This window comes from Misgurnus anguillicaudatus, chromosome 12, assembly GCF_027580225.2.
Source record: "Misgurnus anguillicaudatus chromosome 12, ASM2758022v2, whole genome shotgun sequence".
Classification (NCBI taxonomy): domain Eukaryota; kingdom Metazoa; phylum Chordata; class Actinopteri; order Cypriniformes; family Cobitidae; genus Misgurnus; species Misgurnus anguillicaudatus.
In genome coordinates this window covers 17,169,304-17,196,435 of record NC_073348.2, presented here as the reverse complement: position 1 = coordinate 17,196,435, position 27,132 = coordinate 17,169,304, and the positions used below count along the sequence as shown (strand labels likewise).

At 35.9% G+C, this 27,132-nt stretch overlaps 1 protein-coding gene across 2 annotated transcripts; it reads left to right on the top strand.

Moving 5' to 3' along the window:
• The first annotated feature begins 18,631 nt into the window (after positions 1 to 18,631).
• LOC129447332 (annexin A3) lies at positions 18,632 to 26,897 on the top strand. Of its 2 annotated transcripts, none has more exons than XM_073874028.1 (14): positions 18,632 to 18,738; positions 19,045 to 19,092; positions 19,259 to 19,306; positions 19,422 to 19,509; positions 21,441 to 21,535; positions 21,768 to 21,881; positions 22,041 to 22,131; positions 22,224 to 22,303; positions 22,408 to 22,464; positions 24,648 to 24,741; positions 25,083 to 25,183; positions 25,630 to 25,683; positions 25,849 to 25,971; positions 26,427 to 26,897. In XM_073874028.1, the coding sequence occupies exons 2-14, from the start codon at positions 19,078 to 19,080 to the stop codon at positions 26,490 to 26,492; spliced, it is 1,026 nt and encodes a 341-aa protein (XP_073730129.1). In that variant the 5' UTR covers positions 18,632 to 18,738; positions 19,045 to 19,077; the 3' UTR covers positions 26,493 to 26,897. The 2 variants fall into 2 exon arrangements, with proteins under 2 accessions (XP_073730129.1, XP_073730130.1); XM_073874029.1 differs by lacking the exon at positions 18,632 to 18,738 and adding an exon at positions 18,756 to 18,941.
• The last annotated feature ends 235 nt before the right edge of the window (positions 26,898 to 27,132 follow it).

Genomic DNA, 27,132 nt, shown 5'->3' with positions numbered 1-27,132 from the left:
GAGGCAAAAGTTACACTGTAAAAAGTTTCTGTAGAAATTACAGTATTACTGGCAGCTGTTTGTATATTTAAATTCATGTATTTACTAGCAACAGTTTGTTCAAAAATGAACATTAAACAAGTTTTTGTCTTTACAGAATAAAACTAAAATAAAGCCTCATGCAAAGCATGCTGGGAACCAAAACCTGAAGGAAAAAAGCAGGATTTTTGGTTTCCAGAATGCTTTGCATGAGGATTTTATTGTATAGTTTTATTCTGTAAAGACAAAGACTTGTTAATGTTTAATGTTTATTTAACTTTGAACAAACTGTTGCTAGTAAATAACATAAAAAATGTAATCTACAGTAAGTAGATTTGTCTTTGTAATGGCATTGGATGGTCTCCAATTTTTTTAAAGCTTTAATTTTTGAAGGTACGTCACGCTTTAGAACTCCTTAAAGGAATAGTCTACTCATTTTCAATATTAAAATATGTTATTACCTTAACTAAGAATTGTTGATACATCCCTCTATCATCTATGTGCATGCAGGTAAGCGCTGGAGCGCGCTGCGACGCTTCGATAGCATTTAGCTTAGCCCCATTCATTCAATGGTACCATTTAGAGATAAAGTTAGAAGTGACCAAACACATCAACGTTTTTCTATTTAAGACGAGTAGTTATACGAGCAAGTTTGGTGGTACAAAATAAAACATAGCGCTTTTCTAAGCGGATTTAAAAGAGGAACTATATTTTATGGCGTAATACCACTTTTGGGAGTACTTCGACTCGGCGCAGTAACACCCTCACTCTCCCATTATGAGAGGGAGAAGGGGAGCGGACTTTTCAGGCGAGTCGAAGTCCCAAAAGTGCTATTACGCCATAAAATATAGTTCCTCTTTTAAATCCGCTTAGAAAAGCGCTACGTTTTATTTTGTACCACCTAACTTGCTCGTATAACTACTCGTCTTAAATAGGAAAAACGTTGATGTGTTTGGTCACTTCTAACTTTATCTCTAAATGGTACCATTGAATGAATGGGGCTAAGCTAAATGTTATCGAAGCTTCACAGCGCGCTCCAGCGCTTACGTGCACGCACACAGATGATAGAGGGATGTATCAATAATTCTTAGTTAAGGTAATAACATATTTTAATATTGAAAATGAGTAGACTATTCCTTTAAATGTGAACTTTGCTTACGAAGACGTATGAATATTTATGCCACCCCCATGAAAAACTGTTTCCGAAAACTTAGGCAGCTGACTTGTTGCCTCGCTGCCTCGTGAGGCAATGACTTCGAAGGTATGAGGCAGCTAAGAGTAACGCTTACGTATACACACTTCATTGGCAGCTTGTTTGAATTATAAACAGAGAGCGCCTTTGTGATAACTAATCACATATTTGAAAACTACAATACTAATTTTTCACTAGAATGCAATTAAAAGGTGTAAAATTGAAAATATAAATTTATTTACACAAAATTTGTGCTCCAGCCACTTTCTTGGCTGACATCGTACATTTTCGAACTCGACCAGGCTCGACCAATCACATTCCCCATGCACGCACACGCATAGAATTGTGGGACAAGTTCTCAGGAGTCAGAAAGTAAACCTAACATTGGATTCGGACATGCCTTAATGCCTTCCTGCCTTGGAATGCTCCCACAGAAGGCACAAATTTAGAGTTTTCGGATGCAGCCTAGATAATGATATTAACCGAATGCTCTCATGTATTATAAGTTCCTCAAATACTTTTGCTTCAAATCCCCTTAATCCCTGCCTACAGTATTAGAAATTGACTTCAAAGACCCATGCATTATTATCCAAAAAACTTTTGTTACTAGGGGCCAACACCAAGACCATTAAATTCTTTAGTCGATACATGTGCTTCACTTGCATCACTGCATTACCACTTCAGGTCATCCAGAAATACCCCTTTGTTGCAGAATACATTAAACGTCTAATAAAAAAATGCTTATTTACAAGAAAACATGTCAGACGCACTGTTTCTTATTTAAAATAACGCATCACAGTCATTTACACCTGTGATGGCATGCAGGGTTAAGTACATTTTGAAAGAATTTTCATTTTTTGGCTAAACTATTCCTTTAACCAACACATCCGGCATCGTTTTGTCTCGAAATGCGTAAAGTATGAAATCGACTACATTCCCTTTCTAGTTTACATGCAAATGATTTAAAACGGAACTGCATTATTCATCATCTTAGTCTTGTGTCAATGCTAGAACACTGATATGCTGGTTAGGTGAAAATATAACCACTTTACAGACAACGGGGTCTCCAGCGAGAGAGCAGAGCAGTGCTATTATACTTTCCTCGTCCGCGTGCGCTGATTACGGTCCGTGCACGCATCCGTACGCGTAGATAGTTACCGGGGGCTCGAGAGCGCATTTAATCACTTCAGTAGCATCGAATTGGCTCTCGCGCGCTCGACGCGTCCTCGCTTGAAGTGCGCGAGCCACCCCGAACGCCTCATCAAGAATCCAATCAGTTTAAGCGCAAGATGCACTTTGCTGGAGATGAAAAGAGATTTTCTGCCGGGATGTCGGGTGGCATAAGGGCACGACTGCATATGCAAAGTGGATGTGAAATTAGCGCGGATTCTCTTGCATCTGATAGTCATGCATATATCAGGCGAGCGTGTAAGGAGTTCAAAACGAATCCTTTGCTCGTGAATGCATTATTCATTCTTGATCTAAGGTCAATCTGATCGCTCTTTAAAGAATTACACAACTTAATATTGTGGCTTAGTTTTGCTGCATTGATGGCCTTGCAGGGCCGCGTGCTTGGATTTATAGGATGCGTCAAGGCAGCACTATTTTGAAATCTTTTTGTTGTTGTCCACATTTTTATGTATTTGTCGATAATGTGTGTTTTTTGACCATTTTTTTTCTTTTGGTGCATTTTGGGTCAGATTTCCGGAAAACTACATCCTAAGTGCTTTGTTTGATTCAATTAAGTAATTTCCTCTAAAGCAGTGGGATATTCGAAGTGGCTCCTCCCTCTTTTAAAATAGCCAATAGTGCTCAGTTTATTTCACTTTCAGAGGTGGAAAAAGTAATAAAATATTGTACTCAAGTAAAAGTAAAGTCACTTTAATAATATTTTACTTAAGTAAAAGTAAAGTTACTGGTCTAAAAATCTACTCAAGTAAAAGTAAAAAGTAAGTCATTTTAACTTTACTCAGAGTAAAAGTTACTTTTTTTACAGCGGGGAGAGGTGGAGGATTCTAGTATAGTTCAAAAACGACAAGGGAATATAAATCTTAAACTAGTTGTTTTTAATTGAACATCTTTACAATTAAAGTGCAATAACAAAAAGTTAATAAAATAAAAAGCTTTTTTAAACTAAGAAACATTTATGCAATTGTTTAATGATTTTTACAGGTGAGTTATGCACTTTTGAAGGTGGTCAGCAGCTAGTAAATACAATCACTATAGTAAGGTTGTAATTGATGTATTGCTGGTAACATACATTATTTTATTAAACTATATACCTAGTTTAAATGAGCATATAATGAGATGAGTGCCATGGCTATATACTTTTGACACGATTATTGTCTTCTAGCTTCCCTGACCTGGGTACCTGAAGTCAGACCTTTATTCTTCTCTCTCTCTCTCTCTCTCTCTCTCTCTCTCTCTGCAATGTCTAATGACCTGCGCATTCTCGAGGACGTTCTGAAGTTGTGTTTGACTTGACGCTAAGCAGCTAGACCTCGGAAGATAATGCGCATGGTATTAAAAACGCGTCGTGCAAATGAGCGGTAAAAACGGCCATTTCGTACTGAAGAGCATGAATCCTACCTTTCATTGGAATGAAACACTCGCTTCGCGTCAGTTGAAAGTGGTCGCTTAAATATGAACAGGGGTTTCATTCATAAGATTTGAACTGAGGCGGGTCTGCATTTGCGCGCGCCTGTCTCGTCCGTCTCCATGGTTCATTTTGCGCGTTTCCCCGCCCATCAATCATCCGTTGCGCGTCTTTATTACCTTGCTTTTTTAAACATTTTTTTACTCAGTAACGGATATGATTTAAAATGTAGCGAAGTACAATACTTTAAACAAAACATACTTAAGTAAAAGTACAGATTTTAAAAACGACTCAAAAAAGTAAAAGTACACAAAAAAACTACTCAATTACAGTAACGTGAGTAAATGTAATTCGTTACTTTCCACCTCTGTTCACATTCTGATTGCTTCTCATTTCCTATTAGTGCATCTTTGGTTCCTTTCCTTAAGTCGTAGCTCCACCCCTTCAGGATGCTGGGGATGGATGCGAGGATAGAGGAATGGAAGCAAGTTCTTTCTTTATGATAAAATAGATGTAAAATAAGTCTTTTGTTTCCCCAGAGTGTGTATGTTAAATTTTAGCTCAAAATACCCCACAGATAATTATAGCATGTTAAAATTTACACTTGGTAGGTGCGGGCAAAAATGTGCTGTTTTTTGGTTTTGGTGTCCTTTAAAATGCAAATGAGCTGATAAAATGTAAACACTGATCGCCATAATGGCGATTTGTTGAAATTAAAACTCAGTTGTGCTGTCAATTATTTTTTCATTCTCTCCCTCTCTCTCTCTTCCCTAAATGGCAGTGCTGTGGTTGGATAATGCAAACTAAGGGGCAGTATTATTGTAACAATTATAGCACTTAAAGGACAAGTTCGGTATTTTACACTTAAAGCCCTGTTTTCAGATTGTTTATGATGAAATAGAACGTTTTGACTGAAATTTGGACATATGATGTTGGCCCGAGAACTTTCGGGTGTTTGTTGTATCACCTCCCAACTCTACAATGGCTGCATAGGTGCACTGGAACAATCCTTTCTAAAATTTCACAAAGACGTGAAATTCAGCGAGTGGTCAGGCGTGTTCACTAATATGCTCACACAAAAATCGCTGCAAAAGATGCTTTCCAACAGGTTTTATCGTAGTTATTGTCCAACTCCATTGACATTGAAATGTGCTGTGAGGTACGGTAGTACTCCGCCGCCGGGAACGGAAATGGAGTTGTTTGTATTCTTGCTATTGGCAAAGGTGGATTATCGCCACCAACTGGGCTGGGTTGTCTATTATTCAAGCTCTCAATGGAAGAATACAAAGGTGTGAGGCGTTTGGAAAAATAGGTCCAAGTTTACAACGAATGCTAAAACACCTGTTGGAAAGCATCTTTTGCAGCGATTATTGTGTGAGCATATCAGTGAACACCCCTGACCACTTGGTGATTTACACGTATTTGTAAATGAAAGTTTAATGCATTTTAGGAAGGATTTTTACAGTGCACCTATGCAGCCATTGTAGAGATGGGGGCTGATAACAGAAACCTGAAAATTCTCGGGCCAGCAGCATATGTCCAAATTTCAGTCAAAAGCGTTCTATTTCATCATAAACAATCTGAAAACAGGGCTTTAAATGTAAAATACCGAACTTTTCCTTTTAACATGGAAGTAAGTTTTCACGCTATGATCCCTTTAGGGGTGCTCTAAAATGTATATGGAAGGTGTCAAATCTATGTCTACAATCTATCAACATTACATATAACATATACGTATTAGTCTATGTTTACAATAATGTTTACTAACTTATCAAATATGAGGTAAAGATATGAAGAGGGAGGAGAATTTATGGTGGCATTAAATAATTGAATGATATAGCCCACATACCCTTAGTGCACTATTTGAAGGAACAGTCATTTGTAGTGGTTTCTAAAACCATAGTGGACATTATCAAGTCCACTCATTCAATCCCATGATGCACTGCAGCTAAATGATACTATTCCAGTAAGTCTCATGAATTTCAGCATCTCAGAGACACTTGGTGCGAGCAGCATTTTGGCCATGTCAGTGTTCAAAGTTACTTTTCATTTACTCATTTGAAGGCACAATGTGTAAGTTTTTTTGCATTAAAATATCCAAAACTACATGCACAGTGTTATATATTTTTAATACCAAATGTTTTAATAATGTTCAAATTCAAAGAATTTGCCGTTTTATGAAGCGCTTGTCAATGGTGTCATGTTCAGTCCTCAGTTTTCCACTTTTACTGCAATAGAAACCATAGGTGCGTTTGACTTCATGTGGCACTGCGCAGACTAATCGGCTTGTGACATTTAGGTATCGCAAGTGCTATTTGAAAGCAGAACTTTTGCGATAGTTTCATGTCATACGCTGATCAATCTGTGCAGTGCCACATGCAGTAGTAGAAGATTGCATGCAGACTTATGCAAAAGTTGTAACGTCTTGCCCATCACTTTGTTGTGGCTTCCACAAGCCACATTGTGGGCTTACATTATAATGTAACGGTTATAAAACTTTTATTACACAATCCATGACCAGTACTATTAACAATGAAGGTAAAGACTACAACTCCAATCGTTCCACGACCTTTAACAGCATCATCAATCTGCAGCGTTGTTTAGCAAATAAAATAGGGAATGAAGGTGGGGAAATTTCCGACACAGACGAGATGGTTGAGTTACACTGGTTTCCGGGTCACTGGATAGGGGTTGCAAAAGAAGCACACCTGGAATCTGATGAGATGATGAAATGCAGAATGATGTCATAAACATTGTTGATTTATATTGGGGAAAGTGAGAGACTGTACGTTTTAAATCCTTGTATTTCCTAAATGTGTCGATGTTTTGGAGCACACTATAGGCCTATCCCATATTTTAAAAAAAAAAAGTATGATTTAATGAGGACTTTAAGTCTCTGCTGTCTTGTGAGCAGTGGTATTTTATTCTGCCAATGCAAATCTTTTTATAATGCACAATTAGAATTACATTTATAGAGAATTCATGCTGTGGAAATTGCTTCCTTCCGGTTGCCCTCCATCCAACCTGAACGACCCAAACCCCGCTATATGTGCAATTACAACCGTGCGCAGAGCGCGCTCATTAGATGAGTCCTATTGAACAGAAACGTCTTTGAGTTTGAAGTGGTTAAACTGTCATTTCAAATCGTCTGGACCTTGTGATTACCGGCACGGGAGGAATTATATATTTAGCTTTAAGTCCGTAGCGATTTCCTGCTCCTGTCTTGATCCTAAGTGACTGGAGCGTCAGATGCCCTCATCTCCACCGATCCCCTCGGGATGACCGTAATCAGCGGCTCAAAGCGCGGAGATACGCGAGATGAGGAGCCCATGACGCGGGTGGGGGTCGTGCCACATATGCGCACGCTGCAAGTTCTTACTGCGCAATTTGATGGAAGGCACCTGCCATGCAATTTAGTTGGAAGGGCACGCGACTTGGGTGAGAGTTCTTTAGGAAGTCCATGATCAAAATTGACAGTACAGCCTTGGTAAATAGTGAATAGAATGAAAGTGTATTTCAGTTATGTGTAAAAATTGGGATGTGCTCCAAATAATGCAGAATATTCGTAGCATCCTAAAGTGGTTGAAGACACACTGTAAAGTTTAATTTTATCACATGTAAAGTACACTTTAAAGCGCAAAAGTTGCTCTCTTCATTCTGAAACAATACCATCAGGTTTTGCACAAAACCTTGTGAATTCTGGCAAAAAATAATATTTTCAAATTCAAAATTTCACAGAAATTATGCCTATTATTTATCTTGTGCTATTGTGTACATCAAATAGAAAAAGCATTTTCATAAGTGGGCTTTTGATCTCAATTGTAGCTACTGTAAAGACACCTTTATCCAAAGTGATTTACAATGCGATCAAGTTATGTGTGTTCCCATGGGAATTGAACGTATGACCTTTTTGTGTCTACCCAACACAATGCATTACTACCAACTGAGCTACAATCGCACTTGCACACTGTATGTTTTCATAGACCAAAAGTGCACCTTAGCACCTAAAGAGTTCATATATGGTACATATTGGTACCATTGTATACCTGTACCTAACAGCTTAGGCCAGGGTTTGTTTATGACAGGTTAATGACTCTTGAAAGGCCTCAATACAAAACCCAGTACAGGATAGTTGTCAGTCATGTAAAAAGTATACATGCTAATAAGTTAAACATGCCCCCAGAGTTCAATGTCATTACACCCGGCTGGCCGTGATACATTACAGAGCCCCTCTTGTCAAACATTAGGTCATGAAGCAAGATAATTAATGCACCAGAGCCTAATACATGATAACCTTCATTAAAAAGGATTGTCTTGTAGAAGGTAAATGCAGGGAATGGACAGGAAGTCTACTAATCTGTAACCCGATGCGAAAGGAAGGAAAGAGTCAGGAACCAGCCTTCAGAGCTTTCACCAATCATATTCATCACAGAACCCAGTCCAGCCTCATTAGACCGCAGCGCTGCACTTAACTAAACATCTTTTCCATAAAATAAATGCTTCCAGGTTACCCTCCGCACAGGCCGCTCGCCCATCTGATCTCAATTACCGCTGCACAACAGTCGAGGAGTGAGCGCAACCAATGCCGTTGATACCGAATTCACCAGCTGAAAGTGTCAAGTAAGGAGCACTTCGGTAAATTTTGTATGGGGGACGTATGGAATAATTGGTTCCTGGTGCGTTCATTTCCGAGGAATATTAATTATAAGTCGATTCAAACCATTTACTGTATGTATGCGGCCTAGTATTGGGGACAAAGTGGGTTTCATTTTAGAAAGAGAATTGACATTTGGTTTAGTTCAAGAGGAAGAAACAAGAAATCTTTAGCGAGAGAAAAGAAGTTCACGTCGCTGGAGGCTTTGGCACCGTTTCCGAAATGCAGAGTCGCTCTGCATCTAATTTTTCTTATGCAGGAAATTGAGAAAAGAACACAACAATGCAATGTGAGGAGAGCTGGAGAGCATATGCTTTCTGTTCACACCGAGGCCTGAAAATAATCCTTGTTTTCCCCTCAGACACGATGCCAAAATAAAGGCTGATGGGAAGTGTTTGTTTGTCTGTTACTCCTGTGGTCCCCGGATCATTAAAGAGACAAATCAATCATGCATCATTTGGTTTAGCTGTGGTTTAGTCTTGTTTAGGATTTAAGGCGGCAACAACTGTTTCATTATAATGCATTCATTACGAACAGTTTTTTTTATACAAAATCTCAGTTAGGCCCTTTCTGATTTAGACAAGACTCCACCATGTGGCAGTAGAATGAACAACAGCCTTCATTTTCACCTTCTTAAAGCTCCCGTTCTTTCTGTGTTTTGATTGTGTTTATAGTGGATAATATAACATGTGCTCATGTTTCACGTGTAAAAAACGCTGTATTTTTCACACAATGAATGTACTTATCTGTATAGCGCTGTTTTCACTGTCCTAAAAAACAGGCTGATGTCTTCTTTGTTCTATGAAGTCCCTCCTTCAGAAAAACGAATCGAGTTCTGATTGTGTAGTTTGTTTAGGGTGTTGTGATTCGATAGCAGCTTAGCTTGCCGTTAGCTTAGCTGGCGACGGACGTAATTCCTGTGGGCGGAGTTAAGTCAAAAACAGTTTTACTGACGTCATTAAAGCAGGAAGTAGGGGGCTGTAGTCCAAACCGGACGTTCGCTGTAGGCTTTAAAAGAGGAATTCTATTAAAGAAAATATATCGCCTGCCAGTGAACTTTGAGCTTTATCATTTTACAGGTATTATTTATGTCATTATAGCAACATTACACACTAACTAGGGTTTAAAAATTGGGATCAGGAAGAACGTTAAATCATGTTTGTTTTAATCATAAAACAATATCACATCCTGAGCTTTCCAGATATACTTGATGTGTGTGGGCTTGACAGTGACAACTTCCTCTGCTTGGTGTATGTGTGTATGACATCATATGTACATGTTTTTATTTTGAAGTACGAAAAAATATCAAGTTACAAATGACATGGTTACATATTATGATAACTGCTGCCAAGTTTAGGTAATTTCTGTCTTAACATAGCTGAGAAAGGATATGTAACATTTGGTTGAGACTGTGCCAAAACTCCTGTTAAATGTTGGCACTGCTAATTCATTCATGTACAAACATGCAAATGAAGAGTTTCTTGCAAAACAAGATAACCACCGTTTTGTTAATTGTTCAGAAATCTCGTTTTTTGGTTGTGCATTCCAATTAATTTCAATTCAACTGCAGTTGGTTTGTTTTGATTTAAACCTTAAACAATACAGCTAAGTAGCACCATAAAACAAAGTAATAACATGATAACATGATAATAAACATGTTTTGACAAAAATGTTAAAAAATGGATTTATCTCGTTTTGCAACGAAACTCAAATATTTTATATACATGTTTAAAATGATATAATTTTGCTCTACATAAAAATGATTGTAAATGGAAAACCTTATTTTACCTATTTACAGTGTACAAAAATATTCACATGCTCTTAAAGCAATAGTTCACTTTAAAATTAAAATTCTGTCATCATTTTCTCATCCTCATGTTGTTCTAAACCTGTATGAATTTCTTTTATCTGATGAACACAAAAAATATATATATTTTGAGAAATGATGGTAAACACACAACAGATAGTGTCCATTGACTTACATAGTAGGAATAAAAAAACATTATGTAATTTAATGGGAACCATCAACTGTGTGCTTACCTTCATTTATCAAAATATTTCTTCATCATTCATCACAATACTTCTAAAATATTTTTTCCTACAATGGAAGTCAATGGTCACTTAATGCTGAGTGTTTACCATCATTTCTTAAAATATCTTCTTTTGGGTTCATCAGAAAAAAGAAATTCATACAGGTTTAGAACAACATGAGGATGAGTAAATGATGACAGAAATTTCATTTTAAAGTGAACTATCCCTTTAACACTGTAAATGACATGATATTTAGGTCCCAGTAGGTTATGTTTCATCATTATCTCCCAGATTTTTTTTAATCCCAAATGTTCCACTCATCCTATATCACATTTCATATATGTAAGTAATTGACTCAACAATCTGGATTTAACCAGATATGTATGCTGCAGCTTTGCAATAATTTTCTCAGAGCTCAAGATCTCATGGGCTCTTCTGGGAAATACTTGGTATCCCACAGTTCTGGAACAATCTGCACTCAAGCCGTTAGTCCGGCCTGGATCAATTCCAGTCTTTCAACTGACAATTTCCTTAAGGGTGCTGCACTGAAGATAAGAATATAGATAAAAGAGAACTGGCATTTTACATACACTCAGCTGGGTCCTCGTGAAATTGAAATATTAATGTATGCACACCAGAGATGTGGAGAACAGGTGATTTAGTGAGGTTGTAAGCTCTTGAGAAATAAGAGCTAAATGAAAGAAGCCAGACTTTCATCAAGCTCTCGCATTTCTCCATGTCTCAATCTCATACATTTTTGTCATGATCAGGGCTTTTGAAAATAAAACCAATTTGGTAGTTTGCTCAAACGACCAGCAGAGGGAGACATCTGAATGTAAATAAGCAGCTTGCAAGGATTTGCATTGTTATTGTAACATAAATTAATTAGACTAAATAGTCAGTTCATTGTAACTTTAGGAATATTATATATACAATGTATACATCATGTGTGTGTGTATATATATAAAGTATAAGATTATGAGCATCAAAGTTTTAATCAGTCAATATTAATGCTAATTTAATATTCTCACAAAATGTTCCTTACATTATGTAGAATAATTTTATGTATCAGTGAATAAAAAATGACTAGAGATGTACTCATATATAGCTAAGTGATTGAGCATTGCATGGGCACCACTTAAGGTCATGGGTTAAAACCCCCCAAAAAAGGGTACCTTGTAATGCAAGTCGCTTTGGATGAAAGCGTCTGCCAAATGCGTAAATGTAAATGATTTCAGGCAGGATCACATATTTCTCGATTGTGAAAATCTATAATTGTAACAAATGTGATGCAGGATGTTACATGATATATTTATTATTATTTTCTTATTGATAATAGATACTGTGGGCTATACATTCTACAGTATTAACTTTGTTTTATACTCCAGTTAAATGCTTGTATTTACCTAAACCTGGCATGTAAAATGATAATGATCATTTAAATGAAGTTGTAAAATGTAAATGTAATAGATCAAGGCCTGGTGGTTTTACAGACAAGGCTTAGCTAAAGCCAGGACTGGGCCTTAGTTAAAAAAAGAAGCATCTTTTATATACATCATGCCTTAAAAAATATGTTACTGTGAATCGTGAGACAAATTAATAGCACTGACATATTTTTAAGATCTGTCGGTGCAAGTTATTTTCTGTTAAGACAGCTCAAACGTGTTTTAGTCTAGGACTAAGCCTTGTCTGTGAAAACAGTGGCCAGTTGCATAAACATAGCCACTAAGTTAAGACTGTGTCTTAAGAACTAATCTGACAAACTAGCAATTAGTTATGGACTAAACAGTCTTAATTTTTGGCTTTTAATTAGGCCAATTTACCTTTTATTAAAGCTACCTTAATAAAAAAAAGTTATGACCAGTCTTAAAGAAAAAAAAATTGACTAATCTAAGCAGTTTATGCAACCGGCCACAGGTGTATTAGATTTGTGTCAGTCCACAGTAAAGACAATGTAAGGTTTTCCTGAGAATATGAGCCAGGCATCACAAAGTGCACTATATAAATGATGTCATTGTCAATGTGGTTGTATAAGCATCAAATGAAGTTGAACAACATCAAACCTCAAACCACCTTCGGCATGCAAATTTGCTTTAAACAAGCTGATGTCATTTTTTGTTAGTGTTGTTACAGGTGTACTACAGGAGAGCAACCACAGATCCAAGCAGATGTAGTTATCACATTATCAAAGGGATAGTTCAAGGGATGTTTACTTATCGTCATCGTCTGTTCTCTTATTAGGGAAAAATACAGCTAAAAAATGCTCCAAGTACATTTCTTAAAGCAACACTATGTAGTTTTTTACCTTTAAATATTGTCTCTAAAATTATTTCAGTGATAGAACAACTTTTAGCTGGACAAATTGTACTGTTGCTGCAACCTGAGCAGCCTCCTAGCTGCTACAAGCACACTCTGAAAGGTGTACTACAGGAGAGCAACCACAGATCCAAGCAGATGTAGTTATCACATTATCAAAGGGATAGTTCAAGGGATGTTTACTTATCGTCATCGTCTGTTCTCTTATTAGGGAAAAATACAGCTAAAAAATGCTCCAAGTACATTTCTTAAAGCAACACTATGTAGTTTTTTTACCTTTAAATAATGTCTCTAAAATTATTTCAGTGATAGAACAACTTTTAGCTGGACAAATTGTACTGTTGCTGCAACCTAAGCAGCCTCCTAGCTGCTACAAGCACACTCTGAAAGTGGCGGTGGAGGGTAGAGCACACAGCCCCGCCCCTCCCCCTGCCTGCAGAAGAGTGTCTGATACCAGGCTTTTCAACCACATGGGGGAGCTGTAAGTCATTTTTACATGGAAACTACATAGTGTTGCTTTAAAAGTTGCTAAAGTTCCCATTATACATTATGCAAACACATACACATTTATGTTTTCAGAACATTTCTTGTTTATATAAATTAAAGAGAAACACATTACTATGATTTAAAAAAAAAATCTGATAGTTCTGTAAAATATTGCTGTAGAAATTTCTTTACTGTCCAATTTCTTTACTGTCATATATAAAATCTCTCAAACAGAGTCAAGTATGGTGTGGACAGAACCCAAGTGCAAATACCTCTTCAACAAAAGACTTTATTAAATAACAAAAATACCCTCAAGGGGGAAAAGGAAATAATTCAAATAATAGACATAACAAAACATACTGCCTTGTTTTGTTATGTATATTATTTGAATTTTTGTTCTTGTTTGCCCTCTCAAGGGTATTTTTGCAAGGCACGCAAGACGGTTTCTAAATATACACAACAATCCAGCACAAAACAGCAAACACAGTGGCATTAATAAATTGCAAAAGTATGGTTTTAGGGAGATAGCACAGTCTTGGGTTGAAAACTATCTAACAGATAGGCTTCAGTATGTACACATAAATGGTGTAGATTCTAAATGGCACAGAATAAGTTGTGTAGTTCCGCAAGGCTCTGTGCTGGGACCTAAGTTATTTTTGCTCTATTATTATGACATTTGTTAGGTGTCTGATGTACTCAATTATGTTTTGTTTGCTGACGACACGAATGTTTACTGTTCAGGTCAAAATCTGGAAGAGTTGTTAATGGTAGTGGAGAGTGAACTGTACAAATTAAAGTGCTTGACACAAATAGATTATCTTTGAATTTATCTGAAACAAAATTCATGGTATTTAATAATAAATTGATAGAAAATGACATTAAACTTAAAATAGACTTGGACTTAAAATGGAGTTAATTATATTAAGTTTTTAGGAGTGATTATAGATCATAAAATGGCATGGACATATCATATACAAAATGTTCAAAAGAAAATATCAAAAACAATTGCAGTTATAAATTGCAATATATTCTATGTTTAGCTTGAGAGACAGTAATTACGATCTTAGAGGGGCATATATGTCTAATATACCATATTGTAGAACCATTTTAAAAAGAAACTGTTCATCAAATAAAGGTGTTCAGCTTTGGAATAGCTTCCCTGATGAGTCAAAAATAACGTTAGTAGTAGTAGTGATAATAAAGACAATATTAATAATAATGCATGCTCTTCTAAATATATATTGAGAATATCCAATATTGTTATATTAAATTAATGTCAATAAGCACTGCTTGTGTGGAGTAAAGAGTAGGCATAAGCTTTTGCTTTAGCCTAACATTTTGGTTATTAAGAGTGTTTTTTAAGAGTTTTTTTTCTTCTTTTGAATGATTTTGTAATTATTTTGTTTTGTAAGGTAATGTACTGTATGTGTACATGCATGTGTATAATTGTATGTTTGTACCTGTAGGTCTTATGCTTTCATGTGCAAAATGAAATTTTGCTTGTTGACCAAAAAAAATCAGGTTGCAGCCTTTGGAGGTCGTATACGCAGGCTGCATCATCAAGCCTGGTTTATTTAAGTTAAAGGCGGAGTCCATGATGTTTGAAAGCCAATGTTGATATTTGAAATCACCTAAACAAACACGCCCCTACCCCAATAGAATCTGGACCTTCTGTTGATAGACCCGCCCCACACATACACAACCCGGCAAGTATGTCGGTTAGTAGACACGCTCCTTACTGCTGATTGGCTATAAGTGTGTTTTGGTAGTCGGCCCGTCTCCTTTTCCAAAGCGTTTTTCAAACATCGTGGACTCTGCCTTTAACTGAGCATTACATTCACAAGTCATAAGCATATAACATCAATTACGATTAACTAAGAATAATAGTAAACTTTATAACTGATAATATTCTGAAAGACAGTGACAATGTCGTTTGCAGCCTACAAATGCAACCTCCAGAGGCTGCTTCCGATTGAGAAACAGCCAACAAAAGAGAGGAACTAAACTTAAGGGCATGAACTATTAATTGGATAATTAACAAGGGGACGGGGCCATGTGCTTCCTCACACAAACATGAGACCCAGAGCAAGAGTTTGGACCCTGACACCAAGGAACAAGAAACAAGACAAGAACTGAAGGTCACGATCCAAACATTATGCTCTGCCACAACAGTCATGATCCTGTCACATGAAACAAGACACAAAGAGCACAGGGCTGACATGATTATCACAGGTTAAGATGTTGACAGTTAGTTTTATTTAGGCTGCATTTATACTGCCTGTTTGAAGTGGCTCAATTCCAATTTTTTTCTCTCAAGTGGCACAGATCAGATATGACCCACGGACAGGTACGCAGGAAAAAAAGTGCATAGATTCTGATATTCTCTGATCGGTTTTGGGCTTCATTCATATGTGGAAATAAATCAGATCGGACACTGCAATGTAAGAGAACAGATCCGATATTCCTATGTCAAGACATGTGTAGTGCAGCATTGAAAATGCGATGCTGGCAAATAACGTCAACTCAAGTGGACGCCACCCACGCTCTTCAGCAGCGCATCTTTTTTGCGACAGCTTCACTTACTGGAGTAATGTGGAAGTTTAATGTCTTGTTACAGAAATAAAGCTCTATAATCTTGTATAATCAATTTGTCTGTCCCCATTGAATATCATGACATTTTACTTCCTCTGTTGTTTAAGCTGTTCCGGGTCAATATGCCTACCTTGATTTGTTTTTAGCGTAAATGCTGATATTGCATACAAGTGGCTTTTAAAAGTTGATGTAAACAGGTAATGAAAAAATTTATATAGTCAACAATATAGTAGTTGTAAATCCAGTCTTAAAGTCACAATTATGGTGATCAGTGTTTGCTTTAGTTGTACCCTTGACCCTTTACTTTTTGTCTTTAGCTTTTCTAGTTGCTTTAATTGTGTTTGTTTGCAAGGCACATTTGTTAAAGCATTAAAAGTCAAGTAAAATGTGACTTTATTAGTAGCACTGTGACACCACTGCACGAAATGCAGCAGGATTTTCTGATATTCTGAAGGATTTTCAAACACATGCCCATACTTAAAAATGGCTTCATTAAGACACACAGATGTCAATGATCAGTGTATGAATCTAAAAAAATGGTGACAATCAAATGAAAATGGGTATCAGTATAGTGTAAAACTCATCCATGACATCCATGATTCCCAGCTTGCCTTGAGGCATAAATAAATATTGAATATGTTTTACTGTGTTGTTTGTTTGCTTTTATTTTTGCTGTAGGGATGGGCGATATATCGGATGGCATTATTATGCACATCTAATCAGTAAAGCCAGTTCCAGAGTAAATCGGCATCACCGGCGATTAGTCCACGATATGAATGCGGTATTGCCCAGCTTGTAAGTGAACTACGGCTTTGTGTAGTAAATCCCAGTCCATCTGAAAGCAGGTGATGGCGATTTACTAATCACCGAACCAGCTTTACTGATGAGATGGGCATGACATGAGTTGATCTGTTTACCTGAATATTTTGTTGCTTGTCACCATTGTTGAGATATATAAGCTGATTCTTGATGTTTATGTGTCTAAATAACTGGTGAAAGTTTTATATGCACAGTGTTTCAAAATGCCAAACTGCTGGATCTCATGCTGTAGTTTCACCAAACACATTTGATGAGTAAGTAACCTCTGGATCAGTTAATCAAGTTACTAGATGATCTTTATCATGTGATCACATTATCACTTGGCTTTCTATCCAAAAGGTGTTTTAAATACTGTACACACAGAGCAGCCAGAAAAACATGTTAAAAAGACAAGGGTCAAGAGTCCAACTTTGCAGTGGTGGCTCGTGACTGCTCATCTGAGGGGCGCTAATTCAAAATAAGTGTTCGGAGTGTCATGTGTGTTGCTTGCATTTTCAAAATATGTGTTTGTTGCGTCATGTAAACCATGTGCATCACCACGTGTTTTATCAAAATAAGTGCCTCACAACGAAATGATAAAAGAGACGCTCACGTTCACAAAATACACGCAAGACACTCCCTTAACAGTAAACTCTGCATGACATTATGCGAGTATCTAGCAAATGCGAGCGTCTCTTTTATCATAAACCCTTTAACGCAACTACAGCAGGCACTTATTTTGACAAGACATGTGATGCACACAGGATCTCTCGACGCGCAGAACACATTTTTGAGAAAAGGAACCACACACATGACGGGCTACATCCATGTTGTGACGAACTTTGCATCGAGCACCCTCGAAAAAAAGAAGTCACCGGCCGCCACTGCAACTTTGATGACCAATGATGACTTTAAATAAGGCAAGGCAAGTTTAATTGTATAGCACATTTCATACACAGAGGTCATTCAAAGTGCTTTACATAGAAATGAGAAAACAATATATAATAAAAAATAAATTAAAATATGTACAAATATGAGGCACGCAATAAAATCACAATAAAAAAAGATACATGCAAATTTAAAATAACAATTAAAAGATTTACTAATGATTCTAATATTTTTCCTGCCTGCCTATCTGCTAAATTCGGAAGCATCTGAGAGATTTTTGTGACTTACACTAGTCGACCTACCTGCAGGTCTATAGTGTCTTTTTCACTCCTAATAACACAAACAGCAACATATAAATTAGCAATACTGGTACAGAACATTCAGAAATAATGTTTTAAAATAATAGTAATGTAATATGTTTCTGTCATTTGCATAACAATAAAAGCTCTTACATACGAAATACATGGCAAAAAATGACTTTCTTACTTAGTATTTTTGTCTTGTTTTCAGTTTTTTTTTCCTGTTTTTGATACTCGACTGAAAACAACACAACATGCTAAGTAAAAAGTCATTTTTGCCGTGTAGATGTTTTAAACATTGCGTGAACATTAAAACATGACGTTATCATTAAAAACAATAGTATGTCTCTTACATTTACATAACCAAAAAAAGTTTCTTAAAACATTGTTTTACATTACATTCATAGGAATTTTCAAAGAACATTCTTAGATCGTAATTTTGTTATGTGGGATTGAAGTCACTGGGTGCAATCAGTTGTCATTAGTTATATTGTGTTAAACCGAATAAAGAAGCTCATATATGTTTATAAGGGTGAGTAAATTATGGCAGAATTTTAATTTTTGGGTGAGGTAACCCTTTAACCATTGACCTTAAACATTTTATATATTGCAGTCTGTATGACTTAGAATATTACTTGCTATATTAGATAAGATCATTGCACATCAAATGTCAGTGTTTGTCTAAAGTTTTGGGCGAGTGTCCAAGCTGAAGTGACCTCATCATATCCTGCTGCGTTGAGTTTGTTTGGGCGTAGTCACAGTGAGAGAGAGAGAGAGAGAGAGAGAGAGAGAGAGAGAGAGAGAGAGAGAGAGAGAGATTGTGAAAGGTGTGGCTTCTGCTGTACGGGAAGAAAGACGTTTGGCAAAGGTAAAGTTGGTGATTTGTAGCGATTTTTAAGACTTTTTTGTGCTAGTCGTCCATTTAGCGAAATAATCGAATAGTTTTTATGACACGCGTCACCATGTTTTTTTAGGCAGACGCGATAATGTTTTGTTTTGTTGTGTTTGATTACATCGAGTACAGTGATGTGTAGCGGATCGTACTGCTCGTAACATAGTATAAACAATTTGGTATGCGATTGTCATCGGGATATGTTGGCGCGTGATAAAATCTCATTCACGCGTAACGCATTAAAGCTTGTAACTGTAAATCAATATCTTCATCTTGTTACAGGAATAAAACCCAACACAAACATCATCTACAACAATGGCTTCTGTATGGGTAGGACCAGACAAAAAGCTACTTTTATTTCTTTAGTGGCATAAGCAAATTAAGATCAAATGTCACAATATTTATATATATTTATATGTATTATTAATGTTTCTTTTTGATATTGTATTCACATTACTTAACTTATTTTAATCTGTGTATTTATTTTTTGTTTCAGGATGATTTAGATCTTCTCCTGGACTCTCCCTCCTCTCTTACTGTAACTGTAAGAGAGTCAACATGTTTTACAGTTTTATAGCTCTTATATAACCTGCGGTCGTCTTATTGTATCATAAAATTGTAAAAATGTCTGCTTGATGTTACATCCATATTCTGTGTAGTCAACAGCACGTGGCACCATTAAAGAAAAGCCCGGCTTCAATCCAAGTGAGGATGCGGCTGCTTTAAGGAAAGCTTTAGAGGGCATTGGTAAGTTGATATTTGAAGGTGTGGTAGACTGCTGTAAATATTACTGTTCAAACATTCATATTAGGTGTTGGTAGAGTGATTTACCATTGGTTTGTTCTTGTTCTTCAGCAATGGGGCAGTGTGGGTGTTTAAAGGGACACATCACCCATTTGCATTAAGCTTTGTATAGTTAGAACCCCAGTCATGGGTTGTGCATCATTTCCTAAGTTTTAATGGTTGTTCTTTAAATGGTCGTGCATCATTTCCTCAGTTGCCGCTGAGGCAGGATAAATACAGATTTCAGTGTTGCACTTCCTTGTTTCAAAGATGTAAAAATTATAATTTTGCATCATTGAAAGCAGGAAGTCCAATATCTTTGTTGAGGGGGTGAGCAGGCGCGGAGCTATGGGCGGGCCTGGACGGGCCTGTGCCCGCCCATATTGACAGCTGGCCCGACCAATCAGAAATAAAAAAAATACTACTCTGTATAGTTAGACATGGATACTACTTTATGTGGTGTATTTTATCTATAGCATATGTTATTTTAAAAACAGTAAAATTATAAGTAAGTCTGATAACTTTTTAAAAACTATTATAAAGCAGTTGAATGTTGCGTTACTAATGAGAAAAATATTCCCGAGCAGCTTTCAGCCATGATCACTTTGAGAACTTTTCTTGCAAGCAAGTGGAAAACGTATTTTGAATAACAACACGTTATAAATATGTGCTGCGCGCTTTCCTCTCAATAACATAAAGACACAACAAATATGACAGCGGGGTAAAAAATAGAAAGAAAGCATCTGATCATAGTGATGTTGTTTGATATAGCCTACCAGCTCTGTAACTCAGCACTATAAGTCACGCCACGTTTATTGCTACACTTTATACAATATAGCCTATTGCTTTTAAGTAACAAATAGCCTATCATAACTTTCTATAAGCCTACTGTGTAATTGAGACATTAATTTAAGAAATGCATTAAAAGCAGAAATACGTAGGCTGTGGAAATATATAGTGGGTTCACTTCAATCCACACCCGACGTTCTTGGTTTGCTTCTTATTTATTAAATCGAGGCAATTGTTTGATTAAACATTGATTAATATTAAGATACAAATTTATACAAAACGAAATTCGCTTTAAAGAAAGTCTTTCTACAAAACAAACTTATCAGGGCTCACAAAATCGCTAGCCCGACGTCCCGGGGCTATGGCGAATTCCTGTCGGGCTACAAAAATGTATCTGCGCCCTGACCATCGGACGGAGGAATAATATTGTAATGTGTTTGCATTCTCTCAGATTTAGTTAGGTAATTATATTGTATGTAATTCGACGTCATCTTGTCAGTCATTACTATCCTCACTAACAAGTGAAATGAAAGTGAAAGCATAATTAAATCCATTATTCCTTTTGTGTTCAGTCTGATATGCGCGCTCCTCGGCTCCGCTCTTCACGAGTAGGCTACCCGCTTGCTCTTGTGCTCATCAAAAAGTATATTAAATGTTTATTTATTTGTCATTTCGTTTAACCTCAGAGTCTAACATTATTCTAGCAATTCCCTTTTTCTTTCTTTAATTAGTAAGTTAACTTAAATATGTGAGAACGAAAATATATTTTTAGTGATTTGCATGAAGAGAATATGATGTTAGAAGCTTAATTTTAAGCGTTTAGTAGCCTAATTTATTTGTAATGAACACTTTAATAGGCTATTTAAAAAGTATTAGGTTTTTTGTGTTCATTTATATTTCTTGTCACTGTGTGCCAGTTCTTTTTTGTAGGCTATATGACAGCCCAATAACTTTTTTTACCAAAAAGGCTTAATTAATGTCACGTTGAATTACAATTGAAAGTATCAATAATGTAAAAAATGTGACGTGCAGTTGGGGTGTGTGTGTATGCTGTTTAAATTTGTGTTCTCACCAATACGCTGGTGTTCGCATTTTTCATTCTTTAGGGACCACCGAGAAAACTATTATTGACATTTTGACTCAAAGAAGCAATGCCCAGCGTCAGCTGATCTGTAAAGCATACCAGGATGCTACAGGAAGGGTACAACTTTATTTTCATTTTCACACATGTAGTACAAACTTTGCATGTGAGACTGTTGTTGAACTTAATTTTTCTGCTGAAAAAATGTTGGGACGCACCAGCTTAAACTAGCTTAGCTAAAAAGCCCCTAAAACCAGCATGCTAGTCCAGTTAAACCAACTAAAACCACACTGGGAGAGCTGTCTTTTCAGAAGGTATATTAGATAAACAACCTTATGTTTTTGTGTCTCAGAGTCTTTCCGATGATTTGGAAGGGGACACCCATGGAGATTTTGAAGATATTTTGGTGGCCCTAGTAACTCCTCCTGCTAAGTTCGACTGCCACGAATTTAAACGGGCAATAAAAGTAAGAACTTCAAACCCTTCTGGATTTTAGAAATGCTTTGGTAGCTTTAATCAGTTTATATTTTGGTTGATACTAGTATATGTAAATAAAAATTATTTCGACATCATCCAAGATTGAAAAAAATGAAATGGTTGCTAATACATTGTGTCGTCAACATAGGGTGCTGGTACAGATGAAAGCATTTTGATAGAAATGTTTGCATCGCGCTCCAACAATCAGATCAAGGCTATGATCGATGCATATTTTGCAGGTTTGTATTTCAAAGCTTACTTCACTTTTCTTCCTTAAATGCAGAAGAAAAGCTTATATAGCACAAAACGTTATGTCTGATCTATATTACAGAAACCAAAAGGTCTCTAATTGATGACCTTAAATCTGAAGTGTCAGGGGACTTTGAAAAAACCCTGCTGCTCATCGCTGAGGTTCAGTCAAATAGATTGTGCAGATTCATATTTGAATTCATTCAAATAAGTTGAAGGCACCTCGCTTACCAGTTTTTCACTTTGTTTTCTTGTCTAATTTAAAGGGCAAGCGAGACCAGAGTACAAACGTGGATGTAGCAAAAGCTAAACAAGATGCCAAGGTGAATACTCTGATTTTTTGACCATAGTTTAGATTTGAACAACCCAAACGCCTTTTTTTAGCTAAGAAATTAAATGTATGTCTAAGGTTACCGTAAACATCTATACAAGACCTATTTATTTTTAAACAGACAATTTCTTACATGGTGCTGGTTTAGCAAACACATGGCTCCTTTAAAAAATTGTTCCTTTGCATTATTTCTATTATCCATTAATCCTATTATACATAATCAGGTATACATTTTTGTACAACATAGTATTTTGAGAACATTTATTTGCAAAATTTTAGTTTTCTTTTCCTCTATTGCAATCATTATTTTCAAGAGCTTAGTTACCCAAATTAGTTTAACCAAAACTGTAAGCATTTATTTAACCTCATATTTTATAGATCGATAAAGTGCTTGCACACCGCCAGTGACTAGCATTGGCGGAGTAACGCAATCTCAGTTATTTCAGTGGAAGCTTGCCGATTTCTGGCGACATAAGCGATCATTGGTGTCAGGAAGTGGGCGTGTACATCTACAAGGGGTTGAGAACAGGGCTGCGTTCAGCCTCGACAAAATGTTGCACAACGTCTATTAAACAGAAACAGTGATGTGTTGAACACCCTGTTGTGATGACACAAGAGTTGCAACTACGGTAGCTGAGAGGCCATTCTTTGTGTTCTTTTTAAATGTTTCTGGAGCCCGATGAAATCGTTATTAGTACGTGTTAAATACTGTAAAACGATATTACAGTCACTACACTTGCTGTCCAGAATGAAAGACAACATTTCAACTTTAACCGCATGGTTTATTTACATGTTGCTGCTGATTGGACTGCAGTTGTGACACACCCACCAAACAACAGAAAACCCAATTAAAACTCCGGTGCACACCGTTTCCAGGAAACATGTCGTTTTACCCGGAAACCATAGCAAAACGTTGTGCACTATTTTGAACTTGAACATGCCCCAGATCAAGTTTATGCAAATGATGAATGACTTTCAGGGGTGACTACCACTGAGAGTAAAGCAGTGGAGTTTACATCATCTGTTTTTCGTCAATTACTGATAGGCTGTTACACATTTGTTTATAAGTGTTGCTTTATAGTACTTAGTTGTCGCATGTACGGGAAATTTTATAATAGCGCAAAGGATAAACTTTTCAGTTTTCCACTACATCTTTTTCATGTAAACATAGCCTAAAGTAGAAGTTTACCATCATTTCTGAACAGTTCTCTTCTTGTACAATGAAAGTAAATGAGGACTAGAAAAAGCACCATAAAAGTGTAATAAAAAGATTTTTTTTATTTAAGTATACGGGTCAGTGACAAAACGGTTTGGCAAGATGATAAATTAATTTTTTTAAAGCTTGTTTTAAAAGTATGCATCAGGTTTATTTCAATGTGCAGTATATTTATGTAAATTTTATGCAATAAAAAATTACATTTGCACCATTTTTATGAAAGTTAAAATTAAATGGACCTAAAAATATAAAATGGTGTAACCGCCAATTGTGCCAAAGAATGAGAAATATTAAATATTTTATCCATCTTGATGACATGTAAGCCTAATCAACACAAAAAATAATAATAATTGTTAGTTATTTCTTAATGTAAAATTTAATGCGTTTTTGTAATATTTGTCATGACATATTCTGAAAACAGCTCTGTTTTCTAAATAATCTTTGACAAATTATGTAAAAATGTATGTAAAAAACTCATATTACACTAAACTAAATGATTATATTTTATTCTACATTTTTATGAATATATTTATATTTTAATAAAAAAAAAAATACGAGTTACACTTGACACAGACAGGTTACACCACATTGACATTTTTGCAATTATACCCCAATATTCTTTTAAAATGAAATAAAACCAGAAATTTTAGACTTGGTCCTCAAAAAAGAGAATGTATGCAAGTAATCTGCAAATTTATTTTGAAATTTTAACCCTTTTACATTTAATTTATCCAAACGGACACTATACAATAGCCATACAATAGCTTTGTGTATAGACTGAAAGTTAAGTTGTGGTCACTATTCAATTTCATTGTAAAAAAAAACAGATTCTTACACTTTCTGTGTAGAATAGAGAAGCTTGGACATTTTTCTTTAATTTCTCCTTTTGAGTTTTACAATGACACATAGGGAAATTACTGACAGAAATGTTGTTGAATCATCCCTTCAATATTTCACAGATCTTGTATGAGGCTGGGGAGAAGAAATGGGGCACAGATGAAAGCAAATTCATCGACATCTTGTGCAACAGGAGCGTTTCTCAGCTCAGACAAAGTATGATCATTATCCTAATATTATATACACATATTATATGTCACCCTGCCTATGAAATCCATCTAAAGTCTCATAATCTAATCATTTCACTTTTCAAAATTTGATTTCACCCATTAATTTCACGACATCTTAAAGATATCAAGGATATATTTTCAAGAATGTTCTTTACATGATCAGGATGATTTTATGTATAAAACAGTAAATCACAAAGAAATAACTTTAGCTGAGTTTTCACAGACTGGGTTAAAGATATACATGTGATCAAACTGGTATGCATATGACTATGTGTAGTATGTAACGTTCAGCAGTATGAAATGACTTCTGAATTTGTGTTGTTATAGCTCTGGTTGAATATAAGACTCTGAGTGGAAAGACCCTTCAGGAGAGCATTGAAAGCGAGATGTCTGGAAAACTGGAGGAAATTCTTGTGGCTATAGTTAAACCTTTTCCTAAAGTATCACTGTTACTGTTGTTCAGGGCTACGCATTTCAACAAACACCAGATATTAAACTGGCTCGTACACATCTCCGCTCAGACATGAATGAGGCTTTCTGTTGTGGTATCATTGAGAAATTTGCTATTATATGTCCAAGTGATAAAACTGAATATTTTTTACCTTGCAAATGATAACATTATCTTAGACCTGAACAATATCAAGAGACCATAATATCATAGAGTTGAGGACCCGTAAAAACTACCCAAAATCACCTAACAACACCCTAAGAACTATCCGAAAGACCCAAGCAATGACACAGTAACACCTTTATCCCATTGGCAACCTTTCACATTTTCTTAAAGAAGTCCAGTTTTATGGTATTTTTATATTGTTGTATAAATCATTTAATTCTCATACTTCATTTTAAACTACTTTTCTGTTCTTTAGTTAAATGTGTGAAGAGTGTGCCAGCGTACCTTGCAGAGCGCTTGTATAAAAGCATGAAGGTAAGACCAGTTTCTCCATTCTCTTCCTCATTTTTGGCACAGGTCTGAAGAATTACCCATACGAGGAAAATGTTTAAATGAAATATGATACTATCATGATTTATGAACAATATGCATAGTAAGCTGACTTTTTGAAAATAAATACTTTAATTGTGTATCATTCAGGGTGCTGGTACCACTGAATCAACCCTTACTAGAATCATAGTGAGCCGATCAGAAATCGACCTGCAGGACATCAAGGCAGAATATAAGAAACTGTTTGGCTGCTCTTTACAATCTGCCATTCAGGTAAGAGTCAATACGTTTGAACTTAAAGAACCTTAAAGCAATTTTGCTTGCTTTGTAGACATGATGCTTTGAATTGATTGAATTTTAATTAATTAATTAAAATAAATGGACAAATGGTCAAAAAGGGCCCAAGCTGTCACTGGGGCAGTACCCTTTAAAAAGGTCTTAATATGCCATTATCATTTATGTACAGATATACATAATGGTACCAATATATTTGTAACCCCTCCTGAGGTACTAATATGCTCTTTAGATGCAACGATGTACTTTTTTATAGGCTTGACTTGTTGTTTGCTTAATGCCTGTCTCTTTTCTTTCTACACAACATGCTAAACACAGTCCTTTGGTTTTTAACAGGTTTTTCACAAATTAATAGGACTGTTATTTTAGCACATGCTTGCAACCTACATGTCAGAAGTCACATTAATCTTATCATCTTTGTGTCTTTGTTTTAGTCTGAGACATCAGGAGATTTTTGCAAAACCCTGCTGAAAATCTGTGGTGAAGAGGTGCTGTGCTGAATGTACGTTTCCATGTTTATATAACATAAAGGATGTGACATTGCTATGGAAGTGCCGTAATAAAGACCACATATCAAGGAAAGTTTAAATGTAACTTTTTTCAAATAATAGTAATACATAATAAGACCTTTTATATTATCTAACAAGATTTTTGTATAATATATCATCGCTCATATTCTAGATATTTAGCTCTAATATTATCTAACAAGATTTTTGTATAATCAATCAGATCTTATAATCTAGATTTTACATTTGGCACTAATGATATTTGTAATACCACAGCCTACATTTTGCTTTTTAACAACGTTGATTACAATCTGTTTGTGCTTACATTGTAAAAATTAACAAATAAAAGTACCTGAAAAATAAACTCTGATCATGATGATGCCCTTTTGAGATTTGAAATATTTTGTCATCAATGTGTAGTATACCTTCGATCCAGCAGATGGCAGTGAACTACATTTTAACGGTAACAAAGTGGTCAAGAAGAATGAACTTCTTATTTTAAGTCTATTTAAAATGCATAAGGATGTAATGCCTAATGTCTCATTTTGATACAGAAATCTATCTAAAGCCATACTAATATTTGCTTCAACCTGGTGTAGTTGAGATTTATTGGTTATAATGCAAATTGAGTGAA

Excerpts from the sequence above, each read along its gene's own strand:
- LOC129447332 (XM_073874028.1), top strand. Across the intron at positions 22,132-22,223 it reads GATCGATGCATATTTTGCAG|AAACCAAAAGGTCTCTAATT; the intron begins GTTTGTATTTCA and ends TCTATATTACAG. Across the intron at positions 22,465-24,647 it reads AAGCTAAACAAGATGCCAAG|ATCTTGTATGAGGCTGGGGA; the intron begins GTGAATACTCTG and ends AATATTTCACAG.